At 36.4% G+C, this 17,037-nt stretch overlaps 1 protein-coding gene across 1 annotated transcript; it reads left to right on the forward strand.

Annotated features, from left to right (window-relative positions):
• Positions 1-2,296: 2,296 nt before the first annotated feature.
• Positions 2,297-17,037, forward strand: LOC144445367 (uncharacterized). Its single transcript, XM_078134905.1, has 13 exons — positions 2,297-2,450; positions 3,543-3,653; positions 4,542-4,645; positions 4,971-5,178; positions 5,736-5,842; positions 6,459-6,667; positions 8,756-8,939; positions 10,825-11,008; positions 12,462-12,565; positions 12,890-13,031; positions 15,160-15,242; positions 16,422-16,584; positions 16,907-17,037. The coding sequence occupies exons 1-13, from the start codon at positions 2,297-2,299 to the stop codon at positions 17,035-17,037; spliced, it is 1,884 nt and encodes a 627-aa protein (XP_077991031.1).

The raw sequence follows: 17,037 nt of genomic DNA on the forward strand, positions 1-17,037 counted from the left end.
CCACCCTACACTAACTTAGTTTTAGGCTGACACGAATGCTCCGCTCCACTGACCTTCCACAAACTTGATAACGTCTACTCGTGTTAGTTTGTCAGATTCAGGAACAACAAATGCCTTGGGAACTTCTCCTGATTTTTCATCAGGCGCACCAATGACAGCAGTATCTTGAATCAGCAGTATCTGGGTTGGTTAGTAATACAGCTTCTAATTGTGCTGGGGCAATCTCAGTGCCAACGTAAATAAAAACTTGTCATTTGGATTTTGGAAAGAAAGGTCACAAACAGACATGCACTTAGAAACATTTGCACAAGAGAGAGAGAGAGAGAGAGAGAGAGAGAGAGAGAGAGAGAGAGAGAGAGAGAGAGAGAGAGAGAGAGAGAGAGAGAGAGAGAGAGAGAGAGAGAGAGAGAGAGAGACAGAGACAGAGACAGAGACAGAGACAGAGAGAGAGAGAGAGAGAGAGAGAGAGAGAACATCCCAAGGCATTTGTTGTCCCTAAATATGACAAACTGACACCAGAAGATGTTATCACGTTTGTTGGAGAAGAGAACCTTTCGGTTCAACATGTTAGTGTAGATTGGTTCAAAGGCATCACACTACCAGGTAGTGAGTCCGAGTACAGATAAAAATAAACTACTTGATCACGTTATGGTTTTTTTTTCATTCCGAGATTTTGTGAGATAATCTTCCAGAAATAAGAGGAAATTTGAACAAAGAGATGCAGCTAATGAATTTGTAGTCTGTCGTATGCTTTATTTCCTATTCAGTTCTTATTTACCTATGTTTCGTTTCTTCGTTCAGAAAGAATTGCTCCATACAAAAAATTCAGGGGCGGTGTTGAGTTCACAGACAAAATCCTTAAATCAACTACATTTTTGTACTGGAAAAAAAATTGAGAAGCTTCTTCAAAGCTAAAGAAAAATAAAGAATAAACCAAAAAATGAAGACCACAAAATAGATTTACTGGAATGTGTAGAGAAGAAGAAACCCTCAACATATCCATAGCCATGACTGTATTTATTCTTTCGTCTGTGCCTGACATATGTCTTGACCTTGTATTGAGCACGTACATTCTTTCGTCTGTGCCTGACATATGTCTTGACCTTGTATTGAGCACGTACACATCAGGCGTATCTAGTGTTCAATCTATTCATTGTGGGTCATTTTGGTACATGGTCATATGTCATATGGCTGCATGGTTAAGTACACGTAGAGTTGCCTCTCTTCAGGTGTCTGTGTTGCTGCCCGTGTCGCCTTAGCTTTGATCAAACTCATTGTGGGTATTTCACAGAAGTCAACTTGACATTCATAGTTTCCATCTCCGTCAAGGTAGAAGGTAAGTATCAAATCAGTGTCAATATATTATGAGAGCCACAGTTTACCATAGTCTGCTGTAAATTATAACTAGGTCAACCCCCTTTGTTATGTTGCAGTGAGATCAGACGAATGACGGTTATTCAATACTGCAATAACCTATGTACATTTGTCCCGGTGACTTTTGTTTTACAAAATTAGTCGTACTTCTTATTGCTCCTATTAAATAAACGAAAACATTCTGAAAGCATAATAATAAAATCCTGAATATTCTACACTTCCCGCCATACTAAAGTTGGTTCAATTTGTTGCCCTGAAGCTACCTCTACACTTATGTGTGTGGTGAAGTGTGCCAAGGTCACAACCATTTAAACTCTAAAAGTACTGTAAATAAGCTTGTCATGGTGCAAGTAAGTTAGTCATTTGAAAGTACACTTAGACTTGTCATAGTAGAACATATATGTTTTGTGATATAGTGCAAGTAAGATTGTCATAGTGACAACTATTTTGAAATAGTGTAAATACGCTTGTCATTGTACAATTAGAATGTCATTGTTCACGACATTTGACCCTATATGTGGACAGCACAGTTTCCAATAAACTTGAGGACAATTTCCCCGCCAATTTTAAAGCCGTAGACAGTTACACCTAGCTTCTCTCTGAAATATAGACTTTTGTGCTCTTTAGTCTTTGTATTTGTAATTTGAATAAGCCAGGGTATGGTACACCTAGGCCTGTAGCATTACCTAGCAAAGTACCTTCGTCCACAGGCTAGCAATAGACAATGTTTAGCATGTGTGTTTTTTGTGTCATCACCACTGTTTCAAAAGATGTGATGTTCCTTTCCAGGCTAGTTGTCACACACATATTTGAAAAGAAAATTCAGCAATACATCCTTAATACCCTTTTCAAAGTTATCAGATCAACTATGTCTAAAATAATTTTACATATTGGTGGTTTTTTTATGAGATGCAGTTTCACAATGTTGCATGTAAGGCAACTCAAGCGCCCATTAGGATTGTGTAAACCACTGGTAGAGAAATGGAAGCCATCCATCGTTTCACCAATCACACCAAAACCCGTCGTCTATGCACAAATATTCAGCAGGTATCTATGTGTTTCAACACAAAGACATGGTAAGTGACTATGACACGTAATGAAGACCAAAACTAAACACGTCATGTTAGTTTATGTCATTTTATCATATACCTATGCCCATATCAATCACTCCTTGTGACGTTTAACGTGAAATATCACTTTTGATATGGGACGTTTAACGTCATGATATTCACGTTAAACGTCATAATATTCACGTTAAACGTCATCAGAAAACACCTCTCTGATTGGACAAAACACGTCGATTATGAATATAAACAAATTAAATAAAATGGCGACCGATCGTCGACGTTGAAGTAAGGGATATCACGTATGCCACAATACTGTGGAAATTTCAAAACAGGGAAATTTTGACGAAAATATCCATCCCAAAATATGATCGTAAATTCATAACAACACTTTACAGTGTACAGTACATACATTTCGCAACGGTATTGCCGGCACCACTAGACTAGAGACTCGACTGTGTGTGAGCCATCCACTGACACATACGATACCGTACCACACTAATCGTACTGCAGTAGTTACGCTTGCAGTTGACCACTAGTTTTACTACCATATTAAAGAAGTGCACTGCATTAGCAAGCCATGCTCTTTTGTTTTTCGTAATTTCCCTTTGAACTCCTGGGCATAGACATATGATAAATCGATTATCACCCGATATCACCTCTTCACTCGTCGTATCACCGTTCGTGCAGTTTCCTTATCGTGACACTCGTCGACTCGTTACGGAAACTGCGCTCACAGTGTGATACGACGAACGAAGGGGTGATATCGGGTATTATTACACCTCGGCGTTCTTCCGAAGGCTGTGATTAGTCAGACTCGTATCACGTGACCGATTTTAACTGGGCTATTGCCCACAAGGTGATATTGCCCGCTCGTGCAGAGACTAATGCCCGGGACTATTGCCCGCTGAAGTTGTTTGAACCACTGCGCGCTGCTTCTGCGCATAACAAATTGTCGTTCACTACTTTCGCTCAGACATGGCGACTGCCGCAGTAAGACACGCAAACCTTTCCGGTACAGAACTCGATGACATTTTATTAGAATTGGCATGGACAGTAAGAACACAAAAATTGCTACCAATCATTCCGTCTCTGTTTTTAAAGATTATATCGGTTCCAAATTTGGATATGGAGAACGCGCAATGGAAACTTTCACTGCCGCAACATTAGACGAGGCCTTGACTACATTTTACGCTGAAGTCCGTACACAGAAAGGTGAGCTTTACGAGGGACGGTGTAATAAAATTAATAACACATGCGCTCGGGCAATATCACCATTTAGTGCCAGCCCTCGGGCTGACACTAGTACTCTTTACCAAAATTTTGATGATGCCCGAGCCGAACAACCCTTGGGCAGGCACTAAATGGTGATATTGCCCTCGCTGGCAAGTGTTATTACTTAAATAACCTCATATTATTAACCTACGCATTCGTTTACATTATTGTGCACGAGGCAATATTTAATTTCTTCACACACACACACAAACACACACACACACGCGTACACACACACATTCGTTTGCATTATGTACATTCAAAAATATTTGTATTTCTTTTCCAAAAAATGTGATTAAAATAGATGATAAGAAAACAACGAGAAAACAAGGGAGAGCAATAAAATTCTGATGTTTAAGTTTGTTTAAATGAAGAAATTGATGGACTATTTACGATTGATATGTGTCTAATTTAGTCGAAGAACGTTTTATTTTTGATGATCAAGCAAATAAAATATATGAATGTCTTGAAGATGTATCATTCATATGCACATTTAAGTAGAAAACATATAGGCCACTTGGTAGCTATTGGCAACAAATGAAAGGGAAAGGGGTCTCAAATGAAGCGCCAATCGCAATGTAAGTATACATATATTCATGAGATTCAATGACAAAAATGTATTTAGTGCGTGATATTTACAACAAAAATAAGTATTTATAAAATATAATAAACATTATTGAGAGAGATGCACATGTGAATGAATTGAAATATGTAATCACTACAAAATAACTTTGCCATGACAAAAAACGATCAATATATATTTTAGTTAGCATCTTCAATATTTAGCTATGGAAAGTTACGCAGTTATCTTTTCTTCTTATCATCTAGGTATTTTGAAAAGCAAGTTTTCTGATTTGCAAATACCATCTGATGTATCCCTATCTCAGTACCTGTTATCGAAGTTTGAAAAATATGGAGATAAAATCGCTTTGGTAAGTCCAGAATTTGCATTGCAAATGATGCAGATAACAACCTGGATAGTTGTAAGTTTTGACCTATTTATTTTTAAGTCACAAGCAATGCACTTTAAGAGAACTTTTAATGTTTGATTAGTTTACACGAATTAATATGTCTTCATAGGTAGGGTGTACGATGACAATATTGGCGAATGATATTATAATGAGCTTGTAGAGTCCAGTGTATTTTGCTGTGAGCCATAGTTGTGGTGGAAGTCTTCGTATATTTAAATTGTTGGTCGTCCCTTAAGAGAGAAGACCAAGTATACATCTGTCATTTCATGCGTATTCTTTCTCCCAGGTTGATGCAGATTCAAATCACAGTTACACCTACAGACAGTTAAAAGATTTAGTCCGTCGATGTAGCAGTGGTTTGGTCAAATCTGGTTTTAAACAAGGAGATGTCTGTGCTTTATACCAACCCAACTCAGCCGATGTTTTTATAACATCATATTCCGTGGTTTCAATTGGTGGAGTCCTTTCTTCTGTAAATCCAACCTTTACAGTTGGTAAGTATATCAAGTAGTGATTATGTATTGGTCATCCTCTAGAGTAGTGGAGTTACAAATTGGAGATTACAAACCTGAAGTGTACATGACTCAAAATGCTTTGTATTTCCACTTGGTGAAAGACATGGGTCGAACCCGAGAAATGTCCAGGGGTGGGTAAACATTGACAGACAGGAAACATAGATTTAATTTTATGTCGTGTGAGTGGTAGAGTGTAATATTCAATACTATGCTGGAATTCTTGATCCAAAATATTATGAGTTTGGATGACTTTCAATTTCTAAACGCTCCCATAATTAAACATGACAATGCCAATTGGTACAACACACTGTCTATTATCACATATTGTATGCCAGGATCAATCGTTTCTCATGACATCTAACGCGAAATATTACTTCTTATATGGAACGTTAAACGTCATGATAATCAAGTTTTATACGTCATCAGAAAACGCCTTTCTGATTGGACAAACCAAGGCGATTCCGAAATAAATAAACATAAATAATCAAATAAAAGGGTGACACCATTAGTGCTATTTTTGTGTATCACCTGATTAGATGAGTTCTCTGACCAACTTGATCACACCGATGCTCAGTGGATAATAACAGTGCCCTCTTATGTTGACAAGGCTAACGAAGCAGCCAAACGAGTGGGGAACATAAAGGTGTGTGTATTAAATGTTACTATAACTGTTTTTCAAAAAAAGGGTCTTATGTTAATTGTGTCTTAGATAAAACAATCTCCCACGTAGCTTGTGTAGTGACAAGCAAGTAGGTTGTTTCACATGCCTAGAGACGATATGTCAAACTTTTAACCTACTGCAGCAACTTGTCTAAATCGTGATGCTCTCAAGACTCAATAAATTGGGTGAAAATTGTCAACACAAAAATGAGCATGTCTCTGTATTCGCGTTTTTCTATTAATGTTATTAAATAATGTTGATACTAAAGTATTAATAACGGCATAAATATGGACGGACGGACGGACGGACGGACGAACGGACGGACGGACGGACGGACGGACGGACGGACGGACAGACAGACAGACAGACAGACAGACAGACAGACAGACAGACAGACAGACAGACAGACAGACAGACAGACAGACAGACTGACTGACTGACTGACTGACTGACTGACTGACTGAAAGACAGACAGTTCGACGGTCGGACGGACGGACGGATACAGACAGACGGATAAGCACGTATGTATATTTGTATCTAGACAGACAGACTGACAGAATAGTAAAAAGATGTATCATTTGTATCTTGATAAACATAGGGTATATATGTGGTTGGTGATGAGCATGTTGATGGATGTATACCATTCAGTACATTTATGAAAGATGATGGTTCTGCATTTCCTACTGATATTAAAATCAATCCTAAGGAAGACGTGGTCTTCTTACCATACTCTAGTGGTACTACTGGACTTCCTAAAGGAGTTATGCTTACTCACTATAATATAATATCAAGCATAGAGCAACTAACGTGAGTACTTTAAACCTAAATTATATACAATACAATAGTATGGAGGGAGAGGGTGTAATAGGGCCGGTTACTCCATCATTCCATCGACGTATTTTAATGCATGCATCCGTCCAGCCGTGTTCAATGCTGTCTCTTATGACAAGCACAACGTTAATAAATCAAACCTGGCACATGTATCAAATTGTAGGGACATATGCAAGTCACTATATTATGTGATATTACTTACAGATATTTATAGTAGTAGCGAGAAAAGACATTCACATTTTTGGTAAGATAATGATATATCGTTTTAAGTTTATGAAAAAAACTAAAAGAACGATGAAAAGTGTGGTCGACCTTAAAGCTATGCTAGCTAGCGCTGCATCTAGGAAATTTGAAAATGTTTTCTTAAAAGCAATAACTTACTTGTAACATTGTACACCATGAAGAGTATTGAATACACCGTGTGTGAAACGTAATTTGTTTTTGTTTACACAGTACAGTATGATCTATATAATCAAAATTTGATTTTTGCTCCACAGTACAAAATCAACGCCCACAAATGGTGGTCACGATTTTAACCTGTTACTGCACTACGTATGGATGTAATCCACCTAGGATTAACATGCACAATGTCTGCTTATTGGTGTTTAAACAATTGAATAGATTGTGGTTGTCTTTTCGAAAACTGCATTTATCATGGCAACAGATTCAAAAGCACATGCCACAACACCACATACGGATATTATTGACCACTAATTACATAAGTAATTACCCAATTTTCAGTAAATATATTTTTAGTTATATATTACTTGAGGAAACCAGAGATGAACTGAAAATTCTCCCGTATGAGGGGATATATTGTTAATGTGCTTGCTGAGACTATGAAATGGCTTTCTGTATGTATTGTCTGTAGCAAGTTCACTTGAATTCGGTACAGTCCATCCAAATGAGCAATTAATTGACAGCACTAACTTTCATTAAGAACTATCATATCTCTGTATGATCAATATCTGTGGCAAGTTTCATCAAATTTGGGCCGTCTTAATTGGTATAGGCCCTAATTGCCAAAAGTTTGTTACTTATGCAAAAGAGCAATTAATTGACACCACTAACTTTCATTAAGAACTGTCATATCTCTGTATGATCTATATATGTGGCAAGTTTCATCAAATTTGGGGCCGTCTTTCTTGGTATAGGCCCTAATTTTCAAAGTTCGTTAATTATCCAAATGAGCAATTAATTGACAGCACTAACTTTCATTAAGAACTGTCATATCTCTGTATGATCAATATCTGTGGCAAATTTCATCAACTTTGGCACAGTCTTTCTTGGTATAGGCCCTAATTTTCAAAGTTCTTTAATTATCCAAATGAGCAATTAATTGACACCACCAACTTTCAATAAGAACTATCATATCTCTGTATGATCAATATCTATGGCAAGTTTCATCAAATTTGGGGCCGTCTTTCTTGGTATAGGCCCTAATTGCCAATGTTCGTTAATATGCTAAAGATAAATTACAGTATTTAATTTCATTAAGAACTATCATATCTCTGTATGGCCAATATCTGTGACAAGTGTCATCAAATTTGATTAAGCCATTCTGGATGCATAACATGATTCATAAACATGCATTAATTATGCAAATTATCCCTTAATTAACTGGACACAGGTTTGTAACGACTTTTAGTGCTTTTATATCTGTGTATGATGTAGCAAGTTTCGTTGAATTTGGTGCAGCCATTCTGCATATATATCCCCATTTATAACATCAATAATTACGCAAATTATCATTAATTATGCAAGCCACTCCCACCAAAAACTAATCACCGCTAAGTTACAACCTGACAATGCCACATGGTAAAATATTGGTGCTGAAAATGGTTCCAGTTGCAGGAAAGGCCAGTGTGAGATTAGGATTAGGATTGTGTGTGAAAAAAATTAGTAAACAATTACACATAGAAATGCATGTATATAGTTCCACTGACACGTTAGTACTACTACAAGACCATGGCATTGAGACATTATATTTACCCGAGTTTGAAGATAGCTGTTCTCCTCATTGGAACTCACAATAATGCCCAATGCATCCTCTTCTTTAAATAGGAAACCAGAAAGCGTAAGAATAGAAGATGGCGATAACGTAACCTTAGCTTTGTTGCCTTTGTCTCATGCCGGTGGATTTGTGTTAAATATGACACGTTCACTACTCCAGGGATATAAAATTATAATCCCACCCATGTTGATGCCAGAACTAGAAGTTGTTCTAAGGAATGTGGAAGAACACAAGGTATTGTATTTTTTTTTAAAAATCATTTAATTTCTCGTATAGACACAATAACCCAAAGTTTTACCTATAACTATATACAGAGAATTACCCACCCAGACCCACACCTGCATACATACATACATACATACGTACGTACGTACGTACGTACGTACAGACATACATACATACATACATACATACATACATACGTACATACGTACGTACATACATACATACATACACACAATTGTTTACTAATTTTTTTACACACATGCACGAATGGATTGATATGACATTTGAAGCTTGAGTACGCAAGATATTGCCTACTCTGTATCGTACTCGTATCGGGTTCACAGCCATTAATTCAAGTAAGCAAGGCAGGCAGGCAAGCAGACAGACAGACAGACAGACAGGCAGGCAGACAGACAGACAGACAGACAGACAGACAGACAGACATACATACATACATACATACATACATACATACATACATACACACATATACATGGAAACACGTACGTACAATCACACACACAAACAAACAAACAAATAAATGTATATTATATATATATATATATATATATATATATATATATATATATATATATATATATATATATATATATATATATATATATAAAGAAAATATTACAGAAGAATCAATGTACGAGGATACAAAAACCCTAAAAAGTACACCAATGAACTTGATCGACAAAACCTAATAAACCCCTCGGAAAATAACAGATCAAACAAAACCAAAGACCGTGTCATCTTCCCAATCAAATGCAGCAGCTCACTACCGGATATACCAAAAATGCTCATTAAGAACAAGTGTACTCTACATAAATCACAAGGCTGCAAACAATTATTGAGAAATCCACCCATGGTAGCCCGGACTAAAGGCAGTGATATTGGTTCCATTAACTAGTAACACATTAAGCACCACGGAATATGCGAAAACCCCAGACGGATTAAGTCCATATGAAAACGAACGGTGCATCATCTGTCTCTACATGGAGACGTCAGACACATTTGAAGGGCCAAAATCTCATCACTACACCAATACATCACGTCAACTGTAAAACAGCAAACCTAGAAGACGCAATACATTGCTCGCTCACATTGCGAAAAAATAAGCTATGTAGGGGAAAACCAGAGATACACTATACGCAAGAATGCAGAATCACCTATCACAAATCAGAATACGAAATTCAAAAAACAAAATTCACTTCCAAGCACTACCTCATACAATCAAACACTTAGGAAGTATAGGTATTGAAAAACTGTGCCAGACAACCACACTAGATAAAAGCTACCATCAAATACACGAGTTAAAGTCTATCAAAAAATAGATACACTTATCAATGACAATAGCATAAATAGTAAACGGTAACATAGCAACCAGTATTCAACAGTTGTACGAACGTAATCATCCCATTCCAAGACAATACCATAAATTTGCATGACATAAGCTGATGTCTTCGGCATTTAAAGTGTGATAGGAGTTGATTTCATTGAAAGAAGTGGAGACCCATCGATGAAGACGAGCTAGTCTCCTCTAAATATTTGTATGGTTAGAAATGCATGGTTCACTATTATATATAATATATATTATCATTATTGCATGTATATATGTGGGATTTATAACAAGTTAGTCGAAGTTACAACTAGTGAAAGGTAATGATGTAAACGATGAATTATGAATCTTTGCTGAGGTTCCCACGTCACAGAATAAATGATTCCCAATGTTACTTTGTTTCCAATGTTATTTGAAGTTTGTGGCTATGCTACTCCGTTGCTATAGCCATGTTAACGTAATTGAGAATGGATCGACTCACATCGTTTCTTTTCTGTTGAGTAATTGTTGAACACCTGAATCACCAGCACTTATTTTGTTGTTGCCTAGGTTACCACTATCCTGAAGACTCCTCCATATGTACAGCTTCTTGTTAAGGACCCAAACGTTGACAAGTATGATTTGTCTTCATTGAAACATATTGAAGTTGGAGCAGCTCCTGTTAGTTTTGAGACGATTGAGAGTGCTAAGAAAAGACTTTCTTCACATAACAAAGAACTGATCATACAACAAGGTTGGTGCATTATGACAAATATGACCTTTGTAGGTGTATCTAACTTGCTGCTGCAATGTTTTACGTCTGGGGGAGGGGTAAAAGGCAAGCTTCGATTGTTGTACGCACATTACCAGATTTTAAATTCTGAGCTACCATACTTGATATATATAATGTAATTGGTAGATTTAATAAATCGTGCAAAAGACTCATAATAATTAAAAGCTACATCAACAAATCATATTGAACGCTTGCATGTTGTTATTGTGAATATATGGAACAAACTAGTATGCATTTGCAAGCAAAAGCGTAGTTCCAGGGCACAGCTGGAGACATGAAGAGGCAATTAGATGATGTTTGGATTGGTGTAAATTGGTCGATAGTGGATATATTGAGGGTAGGATAGTGTGGCAGTGAAACAAGGTTACATACCTAAGGGTTGGGAGACATCTGGTATATTGCACTGACAGGATCGATATCATGGTAGCTGTAATATGTTTGCATGACATGGGCATTTCCCAATAGGCGAGTGTGCAGATTTGACATAGAGGTGGTCTATTAGGGTGCCTTTGAGTGTGGTAGCTGTTTTAACAACTTGATTGAATTGGAAGCTGGACATGAATTTCTGGCACAGTTTTGGAGGCGATGTAGAAATACCGAGGTCGATGTTGATGTAGAAATAAGTAGCACGATATTTTATGCAATTGCGCAAAAAGATAGTACACGAGTCTGTTCAACTCTCTTCATGACACTGAAGAATGCCCATCGAAAGTCTATTGTAATATTGACACATACACAGAAGCATGTAAACAGTGCCTGTTTCTTATCAACAGGACGCCAACTAAATTTGATGAGAAAAAAATCAAAAGGAGCACAATTTTGGAGCCGATGATGACACTGAAGAATGCATATGAAAGTCTTTTGACACATACACAGAAGCATGCAAACGATAGTAGCCTTGTGGTTGTGTGTGTGTCGTGTTCCTGTCTGTCTGAGACCATTTCTCAAGAAATGATTTGACTCTAGATATGTGGGTATATATATATATATATATATATATATATATATATATATATATATATATATATATATATATATATATATACCCACAGATCTAGAGTCAAAACATTTCTTGAGAAATGGTCACTTCCACAAGATACGTAACAATAGCCCAGTGTAGTACATTCACTTCCATGAAATGGTTGACTTTGTGAGTACGACGTTTCATTACTAAGTATGAACCCAGGACTCAGAGTCCATCAACATTCATTCTCGCATAAATAGACATATTTAAATCACGCAATCAGGTCACATGAGTAATCCATAATTAGGTTTCATAATGACAGTTTTTTATTCTATTCAAATTTACACCAATGTTTTGCACACGATAACTTCCTACAAGTCTACAGGCAGGCCAATCCTTCCCTTGAGGGAGGTAGACATTTAAGTACTTACCAACTTTCCTTCTTACAAGTTTATGGACTCACTGAAGCAACAACTCTGGTCACAATGTGTTCACTTCGTGACGAATGTCCACCAGGGTCATGTGGATTATTATTACCCAATACAGAAGCAAAGGTATCTAGCCTCTAATTTTGCATTCCAGTTTTATTTCAGTTTAAAGGAAACCAAAAATGAATGAGTGGCTGAATAGATGTTCATATGTATGTATGTATGTATGTATGTATGTATGTATGTATGTATGTATGTATGTATGTATGTGTGCATGTGTGTATGTGTGTATGTGTGTGTGTATGTATGTATGTATGTATGTATGTATGTATGTATGTATGTATGCATGCACGCATGCATGACACTCGTTTTAGACTTTCACGTTTATTAATATACTTTATATTTTGTATTATTATATTTTATATTCACGTACTTCCATGCATTTAATAGGTCGTTGACCATGAGACAGGAGAAGTATTGCGTGCTGGTGAAGATGGGGAGCTATGTTTTCGAGGACCTCAGATCATGAAAGGTTATCTGAAAAATGAGAAAGCAACAAATGAGACATTAGTTGATGGCTGGCTACACACAGGTGATATAATAGCATATATTAATTATAAATTGTTGGTACACTAGCATATGTATTCCTCTTTGGAATGTATTATATATCATTATAATAATCAATCACCGGCAGAGGCATTTACAGCATACTACTCTTCAAATAATATTAACGGTTACAATGGACAAAGTGCCTATTAAAATGTCACTGAATACAGACTAGCTGCTTCGACCATAATTACGATTCATGGCTGGTTACATATAGGTGGTACTGTTACATACATTAATTATTGATTGTACTTACAATAGACGAATAAATGTATAGTATAGTATAGTATAGTATAGTATAGTATAGTATAGTATAGTATAGTATAGTATAGTATAGTATAGTATAGTGTAGCATAGTGTAGCATAGTGTAGTATAGTATAGTATAGTATAGTATAGTATAGTATAGTATAGTATAGTATAGTATAGTATAGTATAGTACAGTATTGTATTGTATTGATAATTATATAGTATAGTATAGTAGTGTAGCATAGTATAGTATAGCATAATGTGGTGTAGCATAGCATACTATAGCGTAGTGTAATGTAGTGTAGTATGGTATAGTATAGCATAGCAAAGCATAGCATAGTGTAGTGTAGCATAGCGTAATGTAGTGTAGCATAGTATATACTAGTATATTATAGTGTAGTATTATAGTGTAGTGCAGCATAGTGTAGTATAGTAGAGTAGAGTAGAGTAGAGTAGAGTAGAGTAGAGTAGAGTAGAGTAGAGTAGAGTAGAGTAACGTGGTGTGGTGTGGTGTGGTATTACATGATATGGTATAATATGGTATGATATATGGTGTGGCATGGGATGGGATAGGATGGTATGGTATGATATAGTATACTACGGTGTAGTGTAGTGTAGTATAGTGTAGTGTAGTAACAAACTAACATAAATTGAACAATGAATATTTATGAGAATTATGGGCAATTAGGAGACATAAATATTCATTGTTCAAAAATGAATATATAATTTATGTTGATTTCCTAGTTGCATTGTCTCAAAGCCAATATATCATATATACAGGCACAATGCAACTTGAAATTTCTCTGAAATCGCAAATAACTGTTACATTAAACTAATGTCTAGAACCCATGGTTTATTAAGATGTCTCTTTTTCCTGGAGTGACATTCCCCTTTTAACAGTAAAATAGGTAGTAGGAATCAGATAAAAAACATTTGAAGTGCTCTAGTTAAATTCATGTCAGGGAAATTAAAGCTGTTCTGTTCGACAGTCTGGTATTTAGTCAATCGAATGACAATGTGTCATTATTTGATCAAGAACTATAAAATTTGATGATAGGTATAAACATATAGCATTCAAAAATCCAAGCAAACCTGATATTAGACCTTGAAAATAGATATGAAGGTCAGGAGTCTATTTTCATGAATTGAAACCTTACATTTATGTTAACGGACTTGAAAGGTGTCTCTATGTAGTGTCTCTGATCTTAACGACCTTAAGGATGAAGTCGTGACAACAAAGGCTAGAGCTCGACAAGAGAACTTATCTAATGATAAAATGTATATCGAAACTTTACTTGAATTAGAGTGGTAAATTTTAAAATTTGATAGCTGCAGTAATTGTTACCACTCGGCAATGATTGTACTCGCAAGTAGAAAACATAGTATTATGAACAATATGTCAAATTTTGTTCAAATTTACTTTTACATGTTTCATCGGATGGACAGACAGATTGATGTGCACAAGGTGTTAATGATGGTTGAAGGGCGTTTATTGAGTTTATTCCTTTATCATATTTGAGGCGTTGCCACTTTTGGTATTACGAAACACTGGTAACTGATCAGGCAACATTATAGCCACGACAGTTTAGCGTTCCATTATGATATATCGCCCTTTTCATGTTAGTGTACACCGGAGCTCTTTGATACAACGACGTAGAAACCCACACAAACTGTACATTCTACGTCATCTAGACAGAATGTTGCAAAAAGACTATTTGCCCAATCTGGCTTGTAGTATGTGCAGTTTTTTATTGGGTTGTCAGTGAACGCTAACATGAAACGGGCAGTAGTGCAAGTAGAACCTTTGTTATTCAAGTAAAGTCGAAGCCAGAATACTAAACGTAATTATGATTTCTTTTTATTGCAGGAGATATTGGTCATTATGATGAAACAGGACATTTCTTTGTAGTTGCCCGACTTAAGGAATTTATCAAGTACATGGGAGTGCAGGTTGGCATTTCTAAAGTATTACCTATGCATAGTCTTGTTTATTTGTCAATATTTTATAAATTATATCAATGATGGCAACGTATACTTTCCAGCCGTTCATCTGTCCTGTTCTCTGGCGTACGTCATTAGTAACTCCTCAATGTCTAATTGAAAATTCCATGATTAAGTCACACATACACACAATGTTAATAGTTAGAATACTTGCATCGGAATTATTCTAATTAACTTTTAAATAAATCAATAAATGTGTCGCGTCATGCTGCAAGTCCTTCGGATCTCACTGTTATTTTTGTCAAAACAACTCACTCTTCTATTCTGCAATCTGGGTTAAAAATTGAAAACAAGCAAGGGTCGCCATGCACATGTTAGGTCACCGTGATCATAACTTAACCCATTTTAGAATCCAAAATGGCCGCGAATTAAATTCTATAGGAAAACAACGATTGCCGATTTCTTTGAAAACGAGCCTTTGGGCTCTCCCAAATTTCTTTTATTATTTCGGAAGGACCGTGGACAAACTTTCATAAGGAAAACGATATGGAGACTAGGATAACTTTGATATTCTTTATATAATTCTTTGATATTGTAAATTGGCTGGCGACGTATGTTCAACAATAAAGGCAGCACTTTTATGTGATTTGTGTCAATTGAAATACGGAAAAAATGCAAATATAACAGAGATGCAATGTGTTCAATAATTTATATGGTTAGGATTTCATCACTAACAGTGTCCGACTGTTTTTTTCTCTGAAAATGTCTGTCTCTCTGTCTGTCATTTTTCTTCATCTTTTTCTGTCTCTGATTCTGTGAATGTCTGTCTCGAGGTTTGTCTGTCCGTCCGTCTGTCTCTCTGTCTGTGTCTTTATGTATGTATGTATGTATGTATGTATGTATGTATGTATGTATGTATGTGTGTGTGTGTGTGAATGTGTGTATATATGAATGTATGTCCGCCCGTCCGTCCAGCGGCCGTCTGTGACTGTCTGTCCTCTCTCTCTCTCTCTCTCTCTCTCTCTCTCTCTCTCTCTCTCTCTCTCTCTCTCTCTCTCTCTCTCTCTCTCTCTCTCTCTCTCTCTCTCTCTCTCTCTCTCTCTCTCTCTGTATTGTGCAAATGTTTCTACGTGCATGTCTGTTTGTGACCTTTCTTTCCAAATAACAAGTTTTTATTTACGTTGACAGGTTGCCCCAGCTCAATTAGAAGCTGTATTACTAACCAACCCAGATATTCAAGATGCTGCTGTGATTGGTGTGCCTGATGAAAAATCAGGAGAAGTTCCCAAGGCATTTGTTGTCCCTACATCTGACAAACTGACACCAGTAGACGTTATCAAGTTTGTGGAAGGTCAGTGGAGCATTCGTCTCAGCCTAAAAACTAAGTTAGTGTAGGGTGGCTCGACGGTGTCATACTAGCAATTAGTCAATCACACCACTATAAACTTGCAATGATAGCGTTATACCTTTTTTTCATCCCAGTATTTTGTGTTACAGTCTTCTGGGAAAAAAGTGGAATTTATTTGAAAAAATGCAAATCATGAATTGTAGTTTGTCGTATGTATTATTCAAATGAAATAAAGTAAACAATCAAACATACAGAAGATGGCTTTTTAAACCACAGCTGTGCCATCTAGAGTTTTTATTTACCTATGTTTCGATTCGTCTTTCAGAAAGAGTTGCTCCATACAAAAAACTCAGGGGTGGTGTTGAGTTCATAGACCAAATCCCAAAATCAGCTACTGGGAAAATTTTGAGAAAGTTGTTGAAAGCCAAAGAAATGGAAAGAATAAACCAAAAATGA

The sequence above is a fragment of the Glandiceps talaboti genome, chromosome 14 (assembly GCF_964340395.1).
Source record: "Glandiceps talaboti chromosome 14, keGlaTala1.1, whole genome shotgun sequence".
NCBI classification, from domain to species: Eukaryota; Metazoa; Hemichordata; class Enteropneusta; family Spengelidae; genus Glandiceps; species Glandiceps talaboti.

What these genes read in the sequence shown, in the direction of transcription:
- LOC144445367 (XM_078134905.1), top strand. Translation starts at nt 2,297, where the DNA reads ATGTTGCATGTAAGGCAACTCAAGCGCCCATTAGGATTGTGTAAACCA. An exon ending in TCAAGCATAGAGCAACTAAC is followed by an intron (nt 6,668 to 8,755) that starts GTGAGTACTTTA and finishes TTCTTTAAATAG; the next exon opens with GAAACCAGAAAGCGTAAGAA. An exon ending in GGAATGTGGAAGAACACAAG is followed by an intron (nt 8,940 to 10,824) that starts GTATTGTATTTT and finishes GTTGTTGCCTAG; the next exon opens with GTTACCACTATCCTGAAGAC.